Source organism: Choloepus didactylus, chromosome X (assembly GCF_015220235.1).
Source record: "Choloepus didactylus isolate mChoDid1 chromosome X, mChoDid1.pri, whole genome shotgun sequence".
In the NCBI taxonomy this organism is placed as follows: domain Eukaryota; kingdom Metazoa; phylum Chordata; class Mammalia; order Pilosa; family Megalonychidae; genus Choloepus; species Choloepus didactylus.
This window is the reverse complement of record NC_051334.1, coordinates 117,118,925-117,135,721: the sequence shown is the minus strand read 5'-3', so window position 1 is coordinate 117,135,721 and position 16,797 is coordinate 117,118,925. Positions and strand designations below refer to the sequence as shown.

General features: G+C 44.7%; 1 protein-coding gene across 1 annotated transcript; it reads left to right on the top strand.

The window, feature by feature from the left end:
* Positions 1–833: 833 nt before the first annotated feature.
* On the top strand, positions 834–13,648 carry LOC119522816 (nuclear RNA export factor 2-like). The gene is made up of 21 exons (XM_037821474.1): positions 834–968; positions 4,276–4,450; positions 4,686–4,845; positions 5,397–5,480; positions 5,589–5,693; positions 5,819–5,899; positions 6,021–6,090; positions 6,246–6,334; positions 6,453–6,560; positions 6,719–6,828; positions 8,012–8,048; positions 8,399–8,467; positions 8,554–8,609; positions 8,757–8,864; positions 8,985–9,043; positions 9,154–9,269; positions 9,365–9,407; positions 9,981–10,053; positions 10,574–10,756; positions 13,183–13,243; positions 13,389–13,648. Exons 1-21 carry the CDS (start codon positions 965–967, stop codon positions 13,431–13,433), a joined length of 1,836 nt encoding a protein of 611 aa, XP_037677402.1. The 5' UTR covers positions 834–964; the 3' UTR covers positions 13,434–13,648.
* Positions 13,649–16,797: the final 3,149 nt, after the last annotated feature.

Genomic DNA, 16,797 nt, shown 5'->3' with positions numbered 1-16,797 from the left:
TCCCTTGCTGTCCCTTCCCCTTGCCTGAGACTTCTAGAGCTGCAATTCTGGTACTGACCATGAGGGGGCCTCGATCAACTTGACTATATTTTTTTTAGAAAGAAAAGCATTTATATATTTTTTTCTACTCTCATTCCAGTGACCCACCAAACTCTGTTTGCTGTTTCCTTTATACATTCCAGGTATGCTCCTACAATCCCCTCTGTTGGATGGGATGGAGTTATTTCCCGCCACTTGGCTGTTTTCAGATCTTTCTGAAACTTTGCCTTTCCTTAAGAAAACCCATACACTGCAGTGATGTTTTATTAAAACTATGTATGGCAGGATCATGCCCATTTGATAAAGCTCAGTTCCAGTCTCTGAATCTCCACTTATTCTCCAAATCACCCCTTAGACAAGCTTCTGCATCTCACAGACCTTAGACACCTCAAAGAGGGCAAAGACCTGGTGATTTCGCAATCATAGTCCCCTTGTGAGGAATACATAAAAGAATATATGTAACATAGCAAGTGTAGAGCCTAAACCCACAACAGGCCATAGAGTTCTCTAGGTTTGCAGAATGAAGAGACACAATGTAATGCAGCAAAGAGCCTAGCCCAGAGCAGACACTTCGAGTTCCCTGGGTTTGCAGCTACAAGACCTGGGACCCACTTCTGCAGGGTTGGCTCCTTTGGAAACAGCTCCCTGGATGTTAGGCTGGTAGCAAACTTAGGGGGCAGTAAGAACAGGAAGTTCAGTCTCCTCTTCCCCCTGGGCTCCCCTCTCTACACCCTTGGGGTAGGCACTTCCTGTGAGGACTCCATCTTGTTCCTGTGGCCCTGACAGGGCTGTCTGGAGTCTGCTCTAACAGCCTCCTTTCAGCCTCTGTCGACCTACCTTAACCCCCTGGCTCCAGATCCTGCAGATTCCCCCACAAACACTCTGTGAGAACGGTGGTGACAGGTTTCTGCCCGCAGGCCACACCATGGGTGAGTTGGTCAGTGCCCCAGGGCCTCAGACTCAGGCTTCCACATGGCAGGGGTTCTGGGCCCCTCACGGGACACCCAGGGGACCCCCTTTTAGTTGGGAGGTGGCAGTGAGGGCCCAGCCTGGCTTTTCCACTCTCCTGAGGTTGTGGGCCGAGGGTCCCTGACACCCCTGTTATGGTTGCACCTGGAAAACCTCCCTTCCTGTGGCTGTGGTCATGGCTGAGGTAAAATTGTCCCCCTGGTTGAGGGGAAAGGCCTGATTCTCTCACGTGATTCTCTCAGGCCCAGGGTTGGGTGATGTGGAGGGCCACTTGGGGTGGAGGGTGCTGGAAACTAAGGTTTTGAGGATTCATACTGGAGGTGGGGGAGGGCCAGGAAACCCACCATTGCCCCTGAAGCCTCGCTCCAACCATTCAGGGTAGGGTGAAATGCCAACCATTCAGGTAGAAAGAAACGTAGCGAGGCTTGCTTTGTGGCCAATGTATGATCTATTCTGGAATGTTCCACGTGTACTTGTTGTGTGCATCGTTCTATGTCAGTTAAGTAAATTTTATTTACTTAAATCATCTCCATTTAACTGCTTTTTTGTCTGGCTGTTCATCTGTCATTCAGTGAAGTATGCTAAAATATCCCACTGTGACTGTGGATTTGTCCATTTCTCCACTTACTTCTGTCAGTTTTTGCTGTGTATATTTCTGCTCTATGTTGAGATATACACAAATTTCAAATTGTTTTATTAATTTCTTCTTTTTGAATTGAAGCTTTTAACATTATGAAATTTAACTCTTTTCCTCTGGTAATGTTTTTCTTTAAAGTATACTTTTTATACCAGCTTTCAGCTGGTTAGTGTTTTTTTTCTCTGGATTTTTTCTGTTTCATTTTTTTAATAATTCAATTTTGTTGAGATATATTCACATACCATGCAAGTCATACAAAGCGTACAATCAGTTGTTCACAGTACCATTATATAGTTGTGTGTTCATCACCAAAATTAATTTTTGAACATTTTCATTACCACACACACAAAAATAATAAGAATAAAAATTAAAGTGAAAAAGAACAATTAAAGTAAAAAAGAACACTGGGTGCCTTTTTTTTTTTGCCCCTGTTTTTCTACTCATCCTTCCATACACTGGACAAAGGGGAATGTGGTCCACATGGCTTTCCCAATCACATTGTCATGCCTCATAAGCTATATTTTTATACAATCGTCTTCAAGATTCAAGGTTTCTGGGTTGTAGTTTGATAGTTTCAGGTATTCACTGCTAGCTATTCCAATTGTTTAGTGTTTAAAGGGGCTTTTTTTTGCCATCTTTTTTTTTAATTTTCAAATTTTCTATATCGTTATATTTTATGTGTGTCTCTTAAGGAGCATTTGATTGAATGTTATCTAGTCTGATAATATCTACTTTTTTATTTAGAATATTTAGTCTGTTTTGCATTATAGTTACAGATATAATTTGGTTTAAATATACTATATTGCTGTTTGCTTTACCTTTATTTTTGCCTGTTCCAAGTTCCTTTTCCTCTCCTTTCCTTTGAACTGATTAATATTTTTACCTATTCAATTTTTACCTTACTTGGCTAGGTAAGTAAACCTTCTTTTGCCATACTTGTCATAAAATTACAATATTCATCTTTGCCCATGCAGGAACTTTCAAACACATTGACTCCACTTGGCTTATTGTCATGCATTTTAATTCTATATCTATTTAAAATCTCAGAATAAATTATTGTAACTGTATTATACAGTCAAGACTCATTTAGTTTTGCCTACATATTTGCAGGCATCATTGTACTTTCTTTCCTGCATCTATGTGCTTCCACCGAGGATTTTATTTATTCTACCTGAAGAAGAACTGTTAGTATTCGCTTTGTCTTTTAATAACAAATTTGCCTAGAGTTTGTTACATTAACATTTCTATGTCTTCCAAATTTGAAAGATAACTTCATCCTAGGTATGAAATTCTAGGTTGGCAGTTGTTTTTCTTCTGCAGTTTGAAGATATAATTTCACTCTCTTCAAGCTACCCTTGTTTCTCTTGAAATACTACATGCCAGTCTGTTGCTCCTTTGAGGGTAATCTGTTTTTTCCCTCTGTCACCTTTGAATATTTTCTCTCTTTCTTTGGGTTTCAACAGTATTACTATGATAGGCCTCAGTTTGGTTTTCCTCATATCCCTCTAGGCTTGGCATACGTAGTGCTTCATGAATCGTGATTTGATGTGTTTTGTCACTTTTGGAAACTTTTCAACCATGATCTCTTCAAACACGGCTTCTGCACTGTTCTCTCTCCTTCATTCTGGGACTCCAATTAAACATACATTGGTTTTAAGTATTATTCACAGTATCACTTTTAACCTCTCTTTTCTATTCCCCATTTTTTCTCATCAGGCTTAATTCTGGATATTTTCTTCAGACTTCTTTCATTTCTCCTATTCTTCATTCATGTGGGGAACCCGACTTTAACCCTTGCTACGTAACACTGCACATTCGGGGTAGATTGTGCTATCTGCCTAGCGCACAGGAGGGAAGTGAGGGTTACAAATGTTAAGCAGCATGTTCCAGGTCACTCAGCCTAAAAACAGCGTAGGAGAGACTAACATCCCAGGATGGACCCTCTGCCCCAAACCCACCCTTCCCACTATGCTTGCTCTCTCCTGTGAATGCTCCCCATCCCCACCTCTCATCTCCCAGGCAGCAGAACCAAGGTGGAGTCTTCCAACTTTGAAGCACTGTGTTATATATCTTTTTAGAATATAAAAATCAGTGATATTTCCTCATTAACCTTCATAGTATTGCAGGACACTGGTCGTGTCATTCACATTATCGATGTGTTTTCTACCTTGCTTTATTTTGAGCTTCCTTTTGTTTGTTTGTTTTTGACTTGAAGACACTTTAATCCCCAAAAAAGATATATTGAAATGATCAACATGATAAAAATGGCTCAACATCATTAATTAGGGAAACACAAATCAAACCACGCAGAGATAATATAAAGTAGCTTAAAAAATTAAAAGAACACACAATGGCAAATCTTTGTGAATATGTGGAGAAACTGAAACGCTTGTACATTGTTTTGAGAATGTAAAATGTTGTAGTTTCAGTGAATATCAGTTTGAAAATTAAATAATTGACCATTAAGCATCAAATCATCATATGGCCCAGAAGTTCCACTCCATGTTATTTAACCCAAATGATGGAAAATTACTTATTAAAACAAAACTTAGACATGAATGTTCAAAGCAGTATTACTTAAATTATTGGTTTGAGTTTTGTTTATTTTATTCTATTCCTCCTAATTTTAGAGTACAGTGACAAACATAGCTCCTTTCAAAGAAGAGCAAGATGCTGGAGTAGTTTCCGAAGGAGGCATAGAAATTGGTATGAACGAGGCAGTTCTGCCATTCGTCCTTCATCCCACCAGGAACAAGATGGAGATATGGCAATGAGTGATGCCTATGTGAGACCCCGAGTAAGAGAGTAAGTGACCCGTCAGCTTGGCTGGCATGTACCATGTACCAGCCAGTGGAATAAATACCACTGTAGTTAACTGTATCACTTTTCTCCTTCTCTTCGACCTGGCAGAGTGAGGAATGCTAGGACCAGATTGATGGTTGAGCAAACTTGATTGGAGTTTTGGTATCAGTGGGGCAAGGGAGTGTAGAAGATATTCTTAGCATTTATAGACTGCTTCTTTCCATCCACTTCCTCACAGCAGTCCCTATGCCGAGCAAACCTACCTTAGGAGTGACCAATGGCATTATCAGTGCCATGTCCGTGCTGATATAGACATGTGGAAGGAGAGAATTCCTCCAGAGAGAGCAATGGAGGAGAAAAGGCAGGATCAAACCCCAACAAGCTGGTTCAAGATCACTGTGAGTACCCTGGCAAATGTATGGAATGTGCAGCAGATACAGATCAGGGTGGGGGGTATATGTTGATCTCATGTAGAGACGCTAGGTACTTTTCTGGGGACAGGTAGGGTTTGTAATCTGTCTTTTTTATTACTAGGAGTTAACATCCTTGATCATCTAAAAGGCAGGTTCAGAGATGCAATATAAATGGAAAAGGCTGACTGCAGGATGGCTCGGGGAGGTTGTCTAAAGCAGAAGTGGAAATTACTGCCGAGGAATTGGAGCAACTCCCTACCAGATGCCTCAGTTTTGCTCTAGCTGTGTGTCTGAGGAGGGGGGGCATCGAGTCTCTAGGTTCCTTGGTCAGAGGGGCAGGCAGGGTCTCCAAGAACCTTATAAAAGAAAGATCATGTCTAACACTTTGATTAATTGCAGGAGAGCTTTTGAATGGAGAGAAAGGATATTTAGGAAATCTGTATTTGGCACAAAAATAAGAAATCCTGCCAATGGTCATTTCTTTAGAAAAGGATTACGTGGTCACTCTTGTCTCCCATCCTTTCTTTTACCCCTAGGTTCCTTATGGGAGAAAGTATAACAAGACATGGCTACTGGATTCAATCCAGAGCCTTTGCAGTGTCCCCTTCACGCCAGTTGATGTAAGAGAGGATGATGAAGCCAAATGAGTGGGCACAGGGGAGGGGGAATGTGGCCTTGCTGAGCAGAGGGCTCAGGCCTCATATTGCTGTTGCCTCCTCTTCCTGCAGTTTCACTATGTGAAAAATTGGGCCCAGTTCTTTGTCCATGATGCTAGCACTGCTTCTGCATTGAAGGATGTCAACCTCAAGATTTGTGATGAGGCGAACCGAAAGGTGTGTGTCAAGGACATTAACCATGCCTAGCAGGGTGCAGGAGGACAGGCCAGGGACTAGTTGTCTTGGGTTGTCTTCTTAGGGATCAGAGTTCCCGGTGCTTACCCTGCCTCTCTTTCCTGCAGTTACGTATCTTTGTCAATCCCTCTGCTGTTCCCCACTCTGTGCAGAATAAGTTTAATCCGGAACAAATGGAGCAGCTAAAGGTAACGCAGACTCAATATATGTGAGATTCCACATTCAGACCAACCTCTTCTTGCTCACCCCACCCCCAATTTCCCCATCACCTCCATCACCACAGCCTCAGAGTTGTATCTGTTTCTGCAGCTGACCATGTACAAACGATATGATGACTTGCAGCAAGCTCTTGACCTCCAGAGCTTACGCTTTGACCCAGGTATGGCTGCCAGCAGTAATTCTAGGGCAGTGGAGGACAGAGGGGTCTGCCTGGGTGGCAGATTAGGAATGGTAAATTGTGGAGGGGTTGGGGCTGGTCCTAGTCCATCCGGGACCCTCTCAGCCTTCTCATCCCCTTCTCTCGGCTTCCTAAAGACTTGGTGGGCCATGATATTGACATGATCCTGAATCGAAGACACTGCATGGCTGCCACCCTGAAGATCATCGAAGAGGATTTCCCTGAGGTGAGGCTGCAGGCCCAGTGCTGGCATTCAGTAGAGGGGTGGAATAGGTGGAGAGAGGGCAAATTTTTCTCCATGGCCTGAGATAATAACCATCACTCTAACGCTTCTTCCCCGAAAGATGCTGTCCTTGAACTTGCGCAGCAACAAAATGTACCAGCTGGATGGCCTATCTGATATTTTAAAGAAGGCACCCAAAGTCAAGATCCTGAACCTCTCCAAAAATGAAGTGAGACGTGGGAGTCAGATCAAATTTAGAGTGAGGGTGTGCGTAGTGTTCATCTGGGTGATGACAAGAGGCAGACGAAGGTACCTGTGGTGAGGGTGGGGGCTGGGGGTGCAGGGGCCCAGATGCCTCTCCTTCTCCTTTTCTCTGATTCCTCCCAGCTGAAGTCGGCTTGGGAGTTGGACAAGATGAAAGGACTGCAGCTGGAAGAACTCTGGCTACATGGGAACCCGTTGTGCCACAACTTCTCAAACCAGTCCAAGTACATAAGGTCAGTGGTATCCACTGTTGCCCTCCTTGGGAACTTTGCCCTCTGAGAAGTCTGAGCTACCCCTGACAGTGTGCATCTGCAGGAGGGGGCAGCCCTTATCCTCTGGGAGGACCATGTGTTGTGCCCACTCCTCTCTCTGTGTCCCTCAGCTGTGCTTTGATCTTCTTGCCTTCCTGTTGCCTGCTCACCTGGCCCCACTGGGGCTGGAGTCTGTTTCCCACCTCTCCACACCCGGCCTTCTCTAGAAAGCACTCCCATGAGTGTGCTAGAGGAGGTGGGGCTCCCCCTTCCATGCGAGGGCCAGGGGTGTTCATCCTCGAGCCAGATCCTGGTGCCCTGGATGGAGAAGTGTCTTCTGGCCCGTGGGCTCCCGCTGAGAAAGGCCTTCCTGCCTCTGTGCTGAGATGGGGCTTCCCTCCCCTGGCCTGTGATGGGCCCTCTTTCCCTGGCTTCAAGGGAGTCCCCCACCTGTCCCAGGCTGAGATGGGGTCTGTCCTGCACTGTGGTGATGGTTGAGGCCCCAGGACGACTGCTGTAATGACATCTCCTCCAATGTCCTCTGGCCCAATGCCAGGAGCTGGGGCTTCCTGGAGAGGAACCTGGGTTCCCTGAGTCCCTGAGAGGTGGGCCACTGCCAGCAAGCAGAGGGCAGCCCAAGGCAGGTGCCAAGTGAGGAAGGCAGAGGGGCAGAGGTGGAGGAGGAGACAGGAGGACAGCCCTCTGAGGGGCACTGCCCCTTCCCCACTCCCCACATCACAGGTTCCTGCTCATCCTTCAGGGGAACACTGGGGAGCCCGAGGCAGGTGGGAATCCTCGGGCATGGGACCAACTAAGACAAGCACAGTGGCACAGGGGCCATCAGGAGATAATGTGGTGATCATAGGAGGTGGCCAGACACCCTCAACCCCATGCTGTGCGGGGGCCTGGCCCTTTACTCCTTCTGGGGAAGGGCTCCTGCCCCCAGGGCTGCTCCTTTTCCCATGCCCGGCTCACACGGGAAGAGGTGACATGGGCTCAACCGCTGGGCCCAGCCCAATAGGTTCATGTTTTCTATTCCTACCTCAGGCCCCAGGGCCAGCCAGGGGCAGATGAAGGAAAGGGCTGCATCAGGGGAGCCGCTCATGAGGCAGGGCAGCTCCACACTTTCACTTCCTTTTCTTTCTTTGGGCTTAATTTCTGACAGCTTCATCTTCGAATTGTTCCCCAGGTTATTACGCCTGGTAAGTGTATTCCTTTATCATTGACTCGTCTGTCACCGATGCTGCCCATGACCTCCCCTGAAGCCTTTTCGGTCTTTCCCAAGTTATGTTTTGTTTCTGACCTTCACTGGGGACAGACCCATGTGGGGAACTGACAAATCCTACAGACCTTCTCCACAGAAGCTCTCCACTGGCCTCTAGGATGCCCTGGTGAAGACCCCGATGGTAGTCTTGCCCATGGAATTTCCAGGGCCCTTTGACATTTGACACCTGACCTCTGTCCCCACTCTCTCCCAGGCCCATTCATCTCACTGCTCATCCAGTGCCACCTCCCTGGTCTGCACTGATGACTTCCTCTTTTCTTTCCTCAGGATGGCCAGGAGTTACCACCACCAGTTATCGTTGACTCTGAAGCCCCCAAGATAATAAAGCCTTGCAAGGTGAGGAGGAGGTGCCAAGGAAGGGTTGGTGTATTGCAAGGGAGGCTTTGTCAGCCACATAGTCCCAAGGTAACCCCTGATTGCAGGAAAGCTATAAAGGATCTGAGGCCCTGAAGAGTCTCGTCCTGCAATTCCTGCAGCAGTGAGTACCCCAGGGACCCCGAGGCAGGGAGGGCTGAGATGGGTCAGGCCGGCCCAAACACAGGTCTGTTCATGGGGAGGAGGGGCATTTAAGTCCCCTTTGGGGCTGAGACCGCAGAGATGGCCTGTCCCCTTTGCTTCCCTACAGGTATTACTTTATCTATGACTATGGAAACCGTCAGGGACTCCTCGGTGCATACCATGACGAGGCCTGTTTCTCCCTGACCACTCCCTTCAGACCCCAGGACACGGCCCTGTGAGTATCACAGCCAAGGTTCTGGTCCTGGGCAGTGTGGTTCCCCAGAAGACACAGGCCAGCTCCTGGCAGTGCCCACCATGGCCGGACCACAACTTCCCATTCCTCTTTTTCTCCTAGAAGCAGCTTGAGCGAGTACTTCAAGGTCAGCAGGAATTTGAAGAAGCTCAAGGACCCTGGTGAGCATGTGATGGGGGAAGATGGGGCTGGAAAAGGGGGTGTGAAGGGTCAGTCATGTGGGCCAGGGTGGGTGTGGCAGCCCCTCATCTTTGCTTCTCCTCCCCCACAGACCTGCGGGTTCAGCTGCTGAAGCACACAAAACATGACATTGTTGACTCCTTCAGTGTGTTGCCCAAAACCCAGCATGACTTTGGCTCCTTCCTGGTGGATATGTGTGTTCAGACGGTGAGCACCTAATTCCTCCCTCACTCAGGCCCAGAGAGCCTGAGGTGGGTAGGAGGTTTAGTGGGATCCCAAGTGTCTGAATTCTTCCTTTTCAGGAAAGGATGCTCTGCTTTTCTGTCAATGGGGTGTTCCAGGAAGGTGAGTGTATGTAGAGACCCCCTCCCCAGATCCCCCACTGCTCCCTCCTCCTGGCCAGGTTCCCTTTCAGAACTCTCCCAGTTTTGCTGACCCCATCCCTTCCTTTCCTATTCCTTTTGTGTTCTCCTGCTCCCACTGTTCCCTCAAACCCTCCTTGTTTGCACTAAGTCCATGGCTGCCTGCCCCAACACAGTCCAGGAATTAAGGACACCAACTATGGAGTTTGATGGCTCTCGTCCCAGGTCCTTGCTAACCTCTTAGCTTCTTCTTCTGCAGATGGGACTAGTCATACCCCTCTCCTGGGTTGCTGTGGAAAATGAATCAAGTGAATTGTGAAGTGTTTGCACAGGGCCAGTCACAAGAGGTCCTATCACAGGGGACTGACTGTTCCTATTATTCCCCCCTCCCCAACCCCAACATGCCCTCCTGGCTTCCAGTGAACAACTGTCCCGGTCTGGCCCCTTTCAGGGTGCCACGTGAGTATCAAGTAAGATTCTGACTGGGGAACACTGTTTGTGAGTGGGTAACGCATATGCAGCTCTAAGGTGGCATTGCTTTTTGTTGTCGTTGAAGTGGAAGGAAAGTCTCAGGGATCTGTTCGTGCCTTCACCCAGATCTTCGTCACTATTCCTGGCAGCAGTTCCAGGCAAGTGCTTTGTTGTGTGTGCACGAGGGAGCACTCGCCCCAGCCAGGGGCCAACAGCATGGGAATGTGGTGGTGTTGTCCTTGTGGCTTTCTCAACATTGCAAAAAGCCAAACAGTCAATCCAAGAGAGTGTGGGCTCTGGATTTGGAAGACCAGGTTCTCTTCCTGACCCCAACACTCACTAGCTGTGTGACTTTGGTCAAATTACATGACCTGTCTGTGGCTCAGGGTCTTCCAGTGAAAATGGAGATTAGACTGTCTGCTTCCTTGATCTGTTGTGAAGGGTATAAAACCATTTCTGGGTTGTGAGTAAACCGACAATTCTCATAAAGTTGGTAGACAATCTCTCCATACATGGATTTTGTGAGTGGGGCAAAAGGTACCAGCCAAGGAATCTGGGAGGTAGGCAGAGTAGGGGTATGGAAAGAGCCTGGTTGCTGAGTGGCAGTGGGAGCAGGATCATTTGTTGGGGGTGGGGTTGTCCATTATCCAGTTGTCTGACATCCCATTGTTCCTTCAGTCTGTGCATCGTGAACGAAGAGCTGTTTGTGAGGGACGCCAGCCCCAAAGAAACCCAGGGTGTCTTCTCCATCCCAATACCCACACCCTCCTCCAGGTACATGCTCACCCTCTCCCAGGAGCAGCAGGAAATGGTGCAGGCTTTCTCCATCCAGTCTGGGATGAAACTCGAGTGGTCTCTGAAGTGAGTACTGGGGATAGGGGTTGGCTGGGAGGAGCAGGGAAATGAATAATGGGAACTCTCAGGTAATTTGGAAAAATAAGTATTTGGATCATCTTACTTCCAGTAAAATGTGGGCCCATGGAAAAAGTGTCCTAATTGTATGCTGTTATATGTAAATAATTTTTAAAACAATTGAATGCTCACATGACACAATCGTGTTTAAGGAAAATCCTAAGGATCCCACTAAAGAGCTATTAAAACTAATAAACTAGTTCAGTGCGTTTGCAGGATGCAAGATCAATGTACAGAAATCATTTGTATTTCTATGCACTGGTAACAAACAACCCAAAATTGAAATTGAGGAAACAGTGCCATTTACAATAGCATCAAAAGGAATGTAATACTTAGGAAGGAATTTGACAAAAAAGTGCACAACTTCTATTCTGAAACCTGTAAAACATTGTTGAACTAAAATAAAGAAGACCCAAATAAATGGAATGACATCCCGTGTTCACGGATTGGAACACTTAATGTCAAGATGGCAATCCTCCCCAAATTGCTCTACAGATTCAACACAATCTTTATCAAAATCACAGCTGGCTTCTGCTTCTTTGCAGAAGTTGACAAGCTGATCTTAAAATGCATATGGAGGAAATGCATTAGACCCAGGATAGCCAAAACAATCTTGAAAAAGAACAACAAACTTGGAGGACGCCCCCTTCCTGATTTCAGAACGCACTGCAAAGCTACTGTAAAGAAGCCTGTGTGGTACTTGGCGTGTGGACAAACATGCAGATCAACACAATAGGATTGAGAGTCCACAGGTATACCCTCACATTTATGGTCAATTGATTTTCAACCAGGGTTCCAAAAAAGGAATTCCGTAGGGAAGAATTAGCCTTTTCCACAAGTAATGCTGGATAACTGGATATCCACGTGGAAAAGAATGATATTTGACCTCTACCACGCACCATACACAAACAAAACGGGGTCAAAATGGATCAAAGATGTAAAAATAAGAACCAAAACTATAAAACTCTTGGAAGAAAATATACGGGTAAATCTTTGTGACCTCAATTTTGGCAGTGGTTTCTTATATATGACACCAGGATCATGACCAACCAAAGAAAAAGTAGACAAATTGGACTTTATCAAAATTAAAAGCTTTTGTGCATCAAAGGGCACTATCAAGTAAGTGAAAAGACAATCCACAGGGTGAAAGAATATGTATTCGAATCATATGTCTGATAAGTGTCTAGTATTCAGAATATATGAACACTTACAACTCATCCATGGAAAGGCAAACAACCCAATTTAAAAAGGGGCAATTTCTCCAAAGAAGGTGTATAATAAGCACATGAATAGAAGCTGAACATCATTAATCCTTAGGGAAATGCAAATCAGAACAATGATGAGATACCACTTCTTCAAACACCCTAGGATGGCTTCAATCAATAAGACAGAAGATAACAAGTGTGGGTGAAGATGTGGAGAAATTGGAACTCTCATGTATTGCTGGTAGGAATGTAAAATGGAGCAGTTGCTGTGGAAAGCAGTTTAGCAGTTCCACAAAATGTCAAATATGCAGTTACCATATGACCCAGGAATCCCACTCCTAAGAATATGCCGAGAGAATTGAAAACATATGTTTATGCAAAAACTTGTACATGAATATTCCTAGCAGCATTAGTCACAGTAGCTGAAAAGTGGAAGCAACCCAAATGTCTACCAACTGATGAATGGATAAATATAATGCTGTACATCCATACAACGGAATATTGCTCACCCATAAAAAAAGAATGAAATTTGGATACGTGCTACAACACGGATGAATCTTGAAAACATTTTGCTAAGTGAAAGAAGCCAGAGGCAAAAGGCCACATATTGCATGATTCCTTTTAGTGAAGCATCCGGAAAAGGCAAATCTACAGAGACGGAAAGTAGATCAGTGGTTGCCAGGGTCTGGGGGAAGAGGGAATAGGTAGTGGCTGCCAACAGGTAAGGAATTTCTTTTTGAGGTGATGAAAATGTTCCAGAATTAGATTGTTGTGAAGGTTGTACCAACCTGTGACTATACTAAAAACTCACTGAATTGTACATTAAAATGTACACTTTAAAATGGTGAATGCCACAGTATGTGAATTGTTTGGAAACTTGTATTTTTAAAATTTCCTCTTGCTATTTTCTTGGACATCTTTCTTTATCAATATAAATTAAGCTCCCTTCTGTTTTGAACAGCTGTATTTTATAGCTTTGAATTCCAGGGGGAACAATGCTAATGGGTAGACGTTCTGATTTTCACTAGGTGTCTTCATCATTACACACAGTGCTCATTCTGGTACACATGTCCCAGCATAACAATGACATGGATTTGTCAGTGGCATTGCATGGTCTGTGCGTCTGCCTTGTGGTAGTAATGGAAATCACCTGTTCTTCTCTCACCCCAGGTGCCTGCAGGACAATGAATGGAACTACACCACAGCTGGACAGGTCTTCACCATGCTCAAGGTGAGGTCTGGGATCCCAGTGGGTAGAGGATGGATGTTTCTGGGCCTTCAGGAAGGCCAAGAAGGTGGAGGCTGGGGGCCTGGGGATGAAACTCGGGGCTCCTGTCTCTTCTGGCATCCCAACCCCTTCCCACCACTTCCCCCAGGCTGAGGGCAAGATTCCAGAGGAAGCCTTCACACAAAGCCCCTAAATGGAGCCCTTGGATGTCATCTTCGTCTTCATCCACATCATCTTCGTTTCTCCTTTCTCCAGCCTGATGCCTCCCCTGTGACTGGGGTTATAGGTCCAGATGACCAAGAAGCCAAAGTTAGTTTGTAGACCAGACCTTAACCAAATGAAGGGACACTTGTTCTGTGTAGTTTTCTCACTCACGATCTCTGCTTATTCTCATAATAAAGAATGATATTGCACGTTGTATGTTGTGTGTCCTGGACTGCTCTTCCCCTGTCCCAGCCATGAACCAACGCCTCCCTCTTCAGCCCTGGCTGCCCCTAGCAGGCACAACATCAGGCTTGCTTCCATAGATAGTATATCAATAAATCCCAATGAGAAAGGACGCATGTTACATGTGGGGATTGGCCTTTGGAGACAGTGTGACTCAGTGTGATCCTGTACCTGAAGGTCAGCAGAAGCGAGAATGTTACCTGGAACAAGGGCTTTGCAAAGGATGTCCACTGGCTGGTGAGGGCAGTGAAAAAGAAGAAAGGTGGGGACTCACATATTTTACTCCTTATTCTTACTCATTTGGAATTTTTTCAAAAACCATGTTGTGAATACTTGCATGGTTTACACGTATGTGAATGGGGACTTGGCCTTTTCGCACCTCTGCCCATGTTTCCATCTGTCTTCCCTCCACCTTGCTGCCACATTCCCCTTTCTGAAGGTGCACTGTGTGAGGTGTCTCACTTTAGTATCTTCAGAGTGAGGGAGAGTCAGACAGCTGGCCCAGTGCATTCCTAGGAGAGCTCCACGCCCATGTTCTTTAGGGGGTTCAGCCATTTATTTTCAGTTGCAAACAAAATTAGCACAGACTCTCACATTATGGTCACAGAAAGGTTCTGTGGGAACTTTCTCAACGACTGGCAATTAGCAGTCCAGAATCACAGGCAAGTATCGAACAGGACACTTGTTCAATTTATTTTCCACACTTCTGTAATGTTTGAACTTTAGAAAACAGGCAGACATAATTTCTGAAATTGTAATAATAGTAGAACAAAATGCTCAAAGTCACAATCCTATAAGTGATGACACAGAGTCACTTTCTTGATAATGCCCTGTGATGCACTGTTTAACAAATTATGTCTCTACTTCAGGTTTTGCGTTAGTTATTTCCTACTACCTGCCACTTTTCAATTCTTTATGTACATGTAATTAGGGATCAGTATGTTGGAGTGTGAATTTCTTATAACTGTGCACTAACAGGGGAATTGCCATTACGTAAAAAATAATTCCAACCTTGTTCTTCCGTGTAGTGCCTCTGTATTTCCTTAAGCCTCAGTCTTCTCACCTAGAGGGCAGAGATGCCAGTGTGCCCTTCTCACCCCCATTGTGAGGAATACAGGCAATATTATCACGTTAGTGAACAATCCCAGTGTCTGACTCAACCCAGGTGTCCCAAGCTCCCTGGGTTCCCTTGTGGGCAGGGGCGATGCATGTATGGGACCCACGTCCTGACCTTTCTATTTCCTCTCTATATCACCAGGCTTCACCATCCTTGACACCTTCTCTAGCCAGATCAGACACCATGGTCTTCCAGTCAACCACCTTCCTGCCAATTCCCTCAGTTCCCTTTGGTCTCCCATCCTCCCCGCCAAACGACAGACCTGCATTTTATCTTTCCATACACATGCCTGTGTGCAAACTGTCCTGTAGGATGAATTCTTGGGAGTGTAATTGCCAAAGCAAAGTGCATGCTTTCCAAGATTATTTTTGGAAATTGGGGGACACCGGTCCTCTCATGCGTTGTTTCTGAGCATGTAAGCTAGCATATCCGTATCTCAGGTTAAACAATTTAATCATATGCACACACAAATATTTACATATGCTCATTTTTATATAAATGGAACCATAATGTAGTTACAGCTTTGGATCCATTTCATCTTTGTTGCCAAATGTATTGACATAAAGTTATTTAAAATGTTCACTTATTACCCTTACCCTTTTGTACAACCTGTAGTGATGCCTTTGTTGTTTCTTTTTCTAATTGAGGTGAAATTCTCATAACATAACATGAACCATTTTAAAGTGAACAATCCAGTGGCATTAAGTACATTCACAACGTCGTGCAACCGCCATCTCTATCTAGATCTGAAACCTTTTCATCATCCCCAAATAAAACTCTGCAGCCTTTAAGTAGTCACTCCCCATTTCCCTCTCCCCCGGTCCCGTGGCCACCAATCTGATTTCTGTCTTTAAGTATTTTCCTATTCCGGATATTTCATATTAATGGATTCATTCAACATGCTTTTTTTGTGTGTGTGACTGGCTTCTTTCACTTAGCATAATGTTTTTGAGGTTACTCCGCATTTCAGCATGTATCACTACTTCATTCCTTTTTACGACTGAATGATATTCCATTGCATGTATGTACCACAATTTATATATTCATTCATCCGTTGATGGACACATGGGATGTTTCCACCTTTGGGATACTGTGAATAGTGCTGCTACGAATATTAATATGCAGGCATTTATTTAAATACCTGTTTTCAATTCTTTGGCATGTATAACCAGGAGATAACCAGGAGTGGAATTTCTAGGCTGTATGATAATGCTATGTTGAACTTTTTGAGTAATTGCCAAACTGCTTTCCACAGCAAATGAACCATTTTGCATTCCGACCAGCAATGTACAAGGGTTCCAATTTCTCTCACATCCTTGCCAGCACTTGCTGTTTCCTTTTTTTATTGGCCGTTTATATATCTTCTTTGGAAAAATATCTATTCAAATATTTTGCCCATTTTTAATTGCACTGTCTGTCTTTTTGTTGTTGAGTTGTAAGAGTTATTTATACATTCTGGGTACTAGATCCCAGTATTTATGATTTGAAACTATTTCTCCCATTCTGTCGGTTGTCTTTTAACTTTCTTGATGATGTCCTTTGATGCATAAAAGATCCTGAATTTTATAAATCCAATTTATCTACTTTTTTCTTTTGTTGTTCATGCTTTTGCTGTCATATCTGAGAATCTATTGCCAAATCCATGATCATGCAGAGTTACCCCTATGCTTTCTTCTAAGAATTTTATAGATTTAGCTCTATATTCATATCATCAACTCATTTTGAATTAACTTTTGCGTATGGTGTCGTGTGGGATACAACTTCATTCTTTTCCAAGTGCATATCTCATTTTCCCTGCACCATTTGTTGAGGAGATTATTCTTTCTCCGATTGAATTGTCTTGACACCCTGCTTGAAAATCAATTGTCCATAGATACATGGCTTTATTTCTGGACTCTCAATTTTATTCCATTGGTCTATATGTCTATCCTTTTCCCCTTACCACACTGTTTTGATTACCGCAATTCTGTATTAAATTTTGATACCGGGAAGT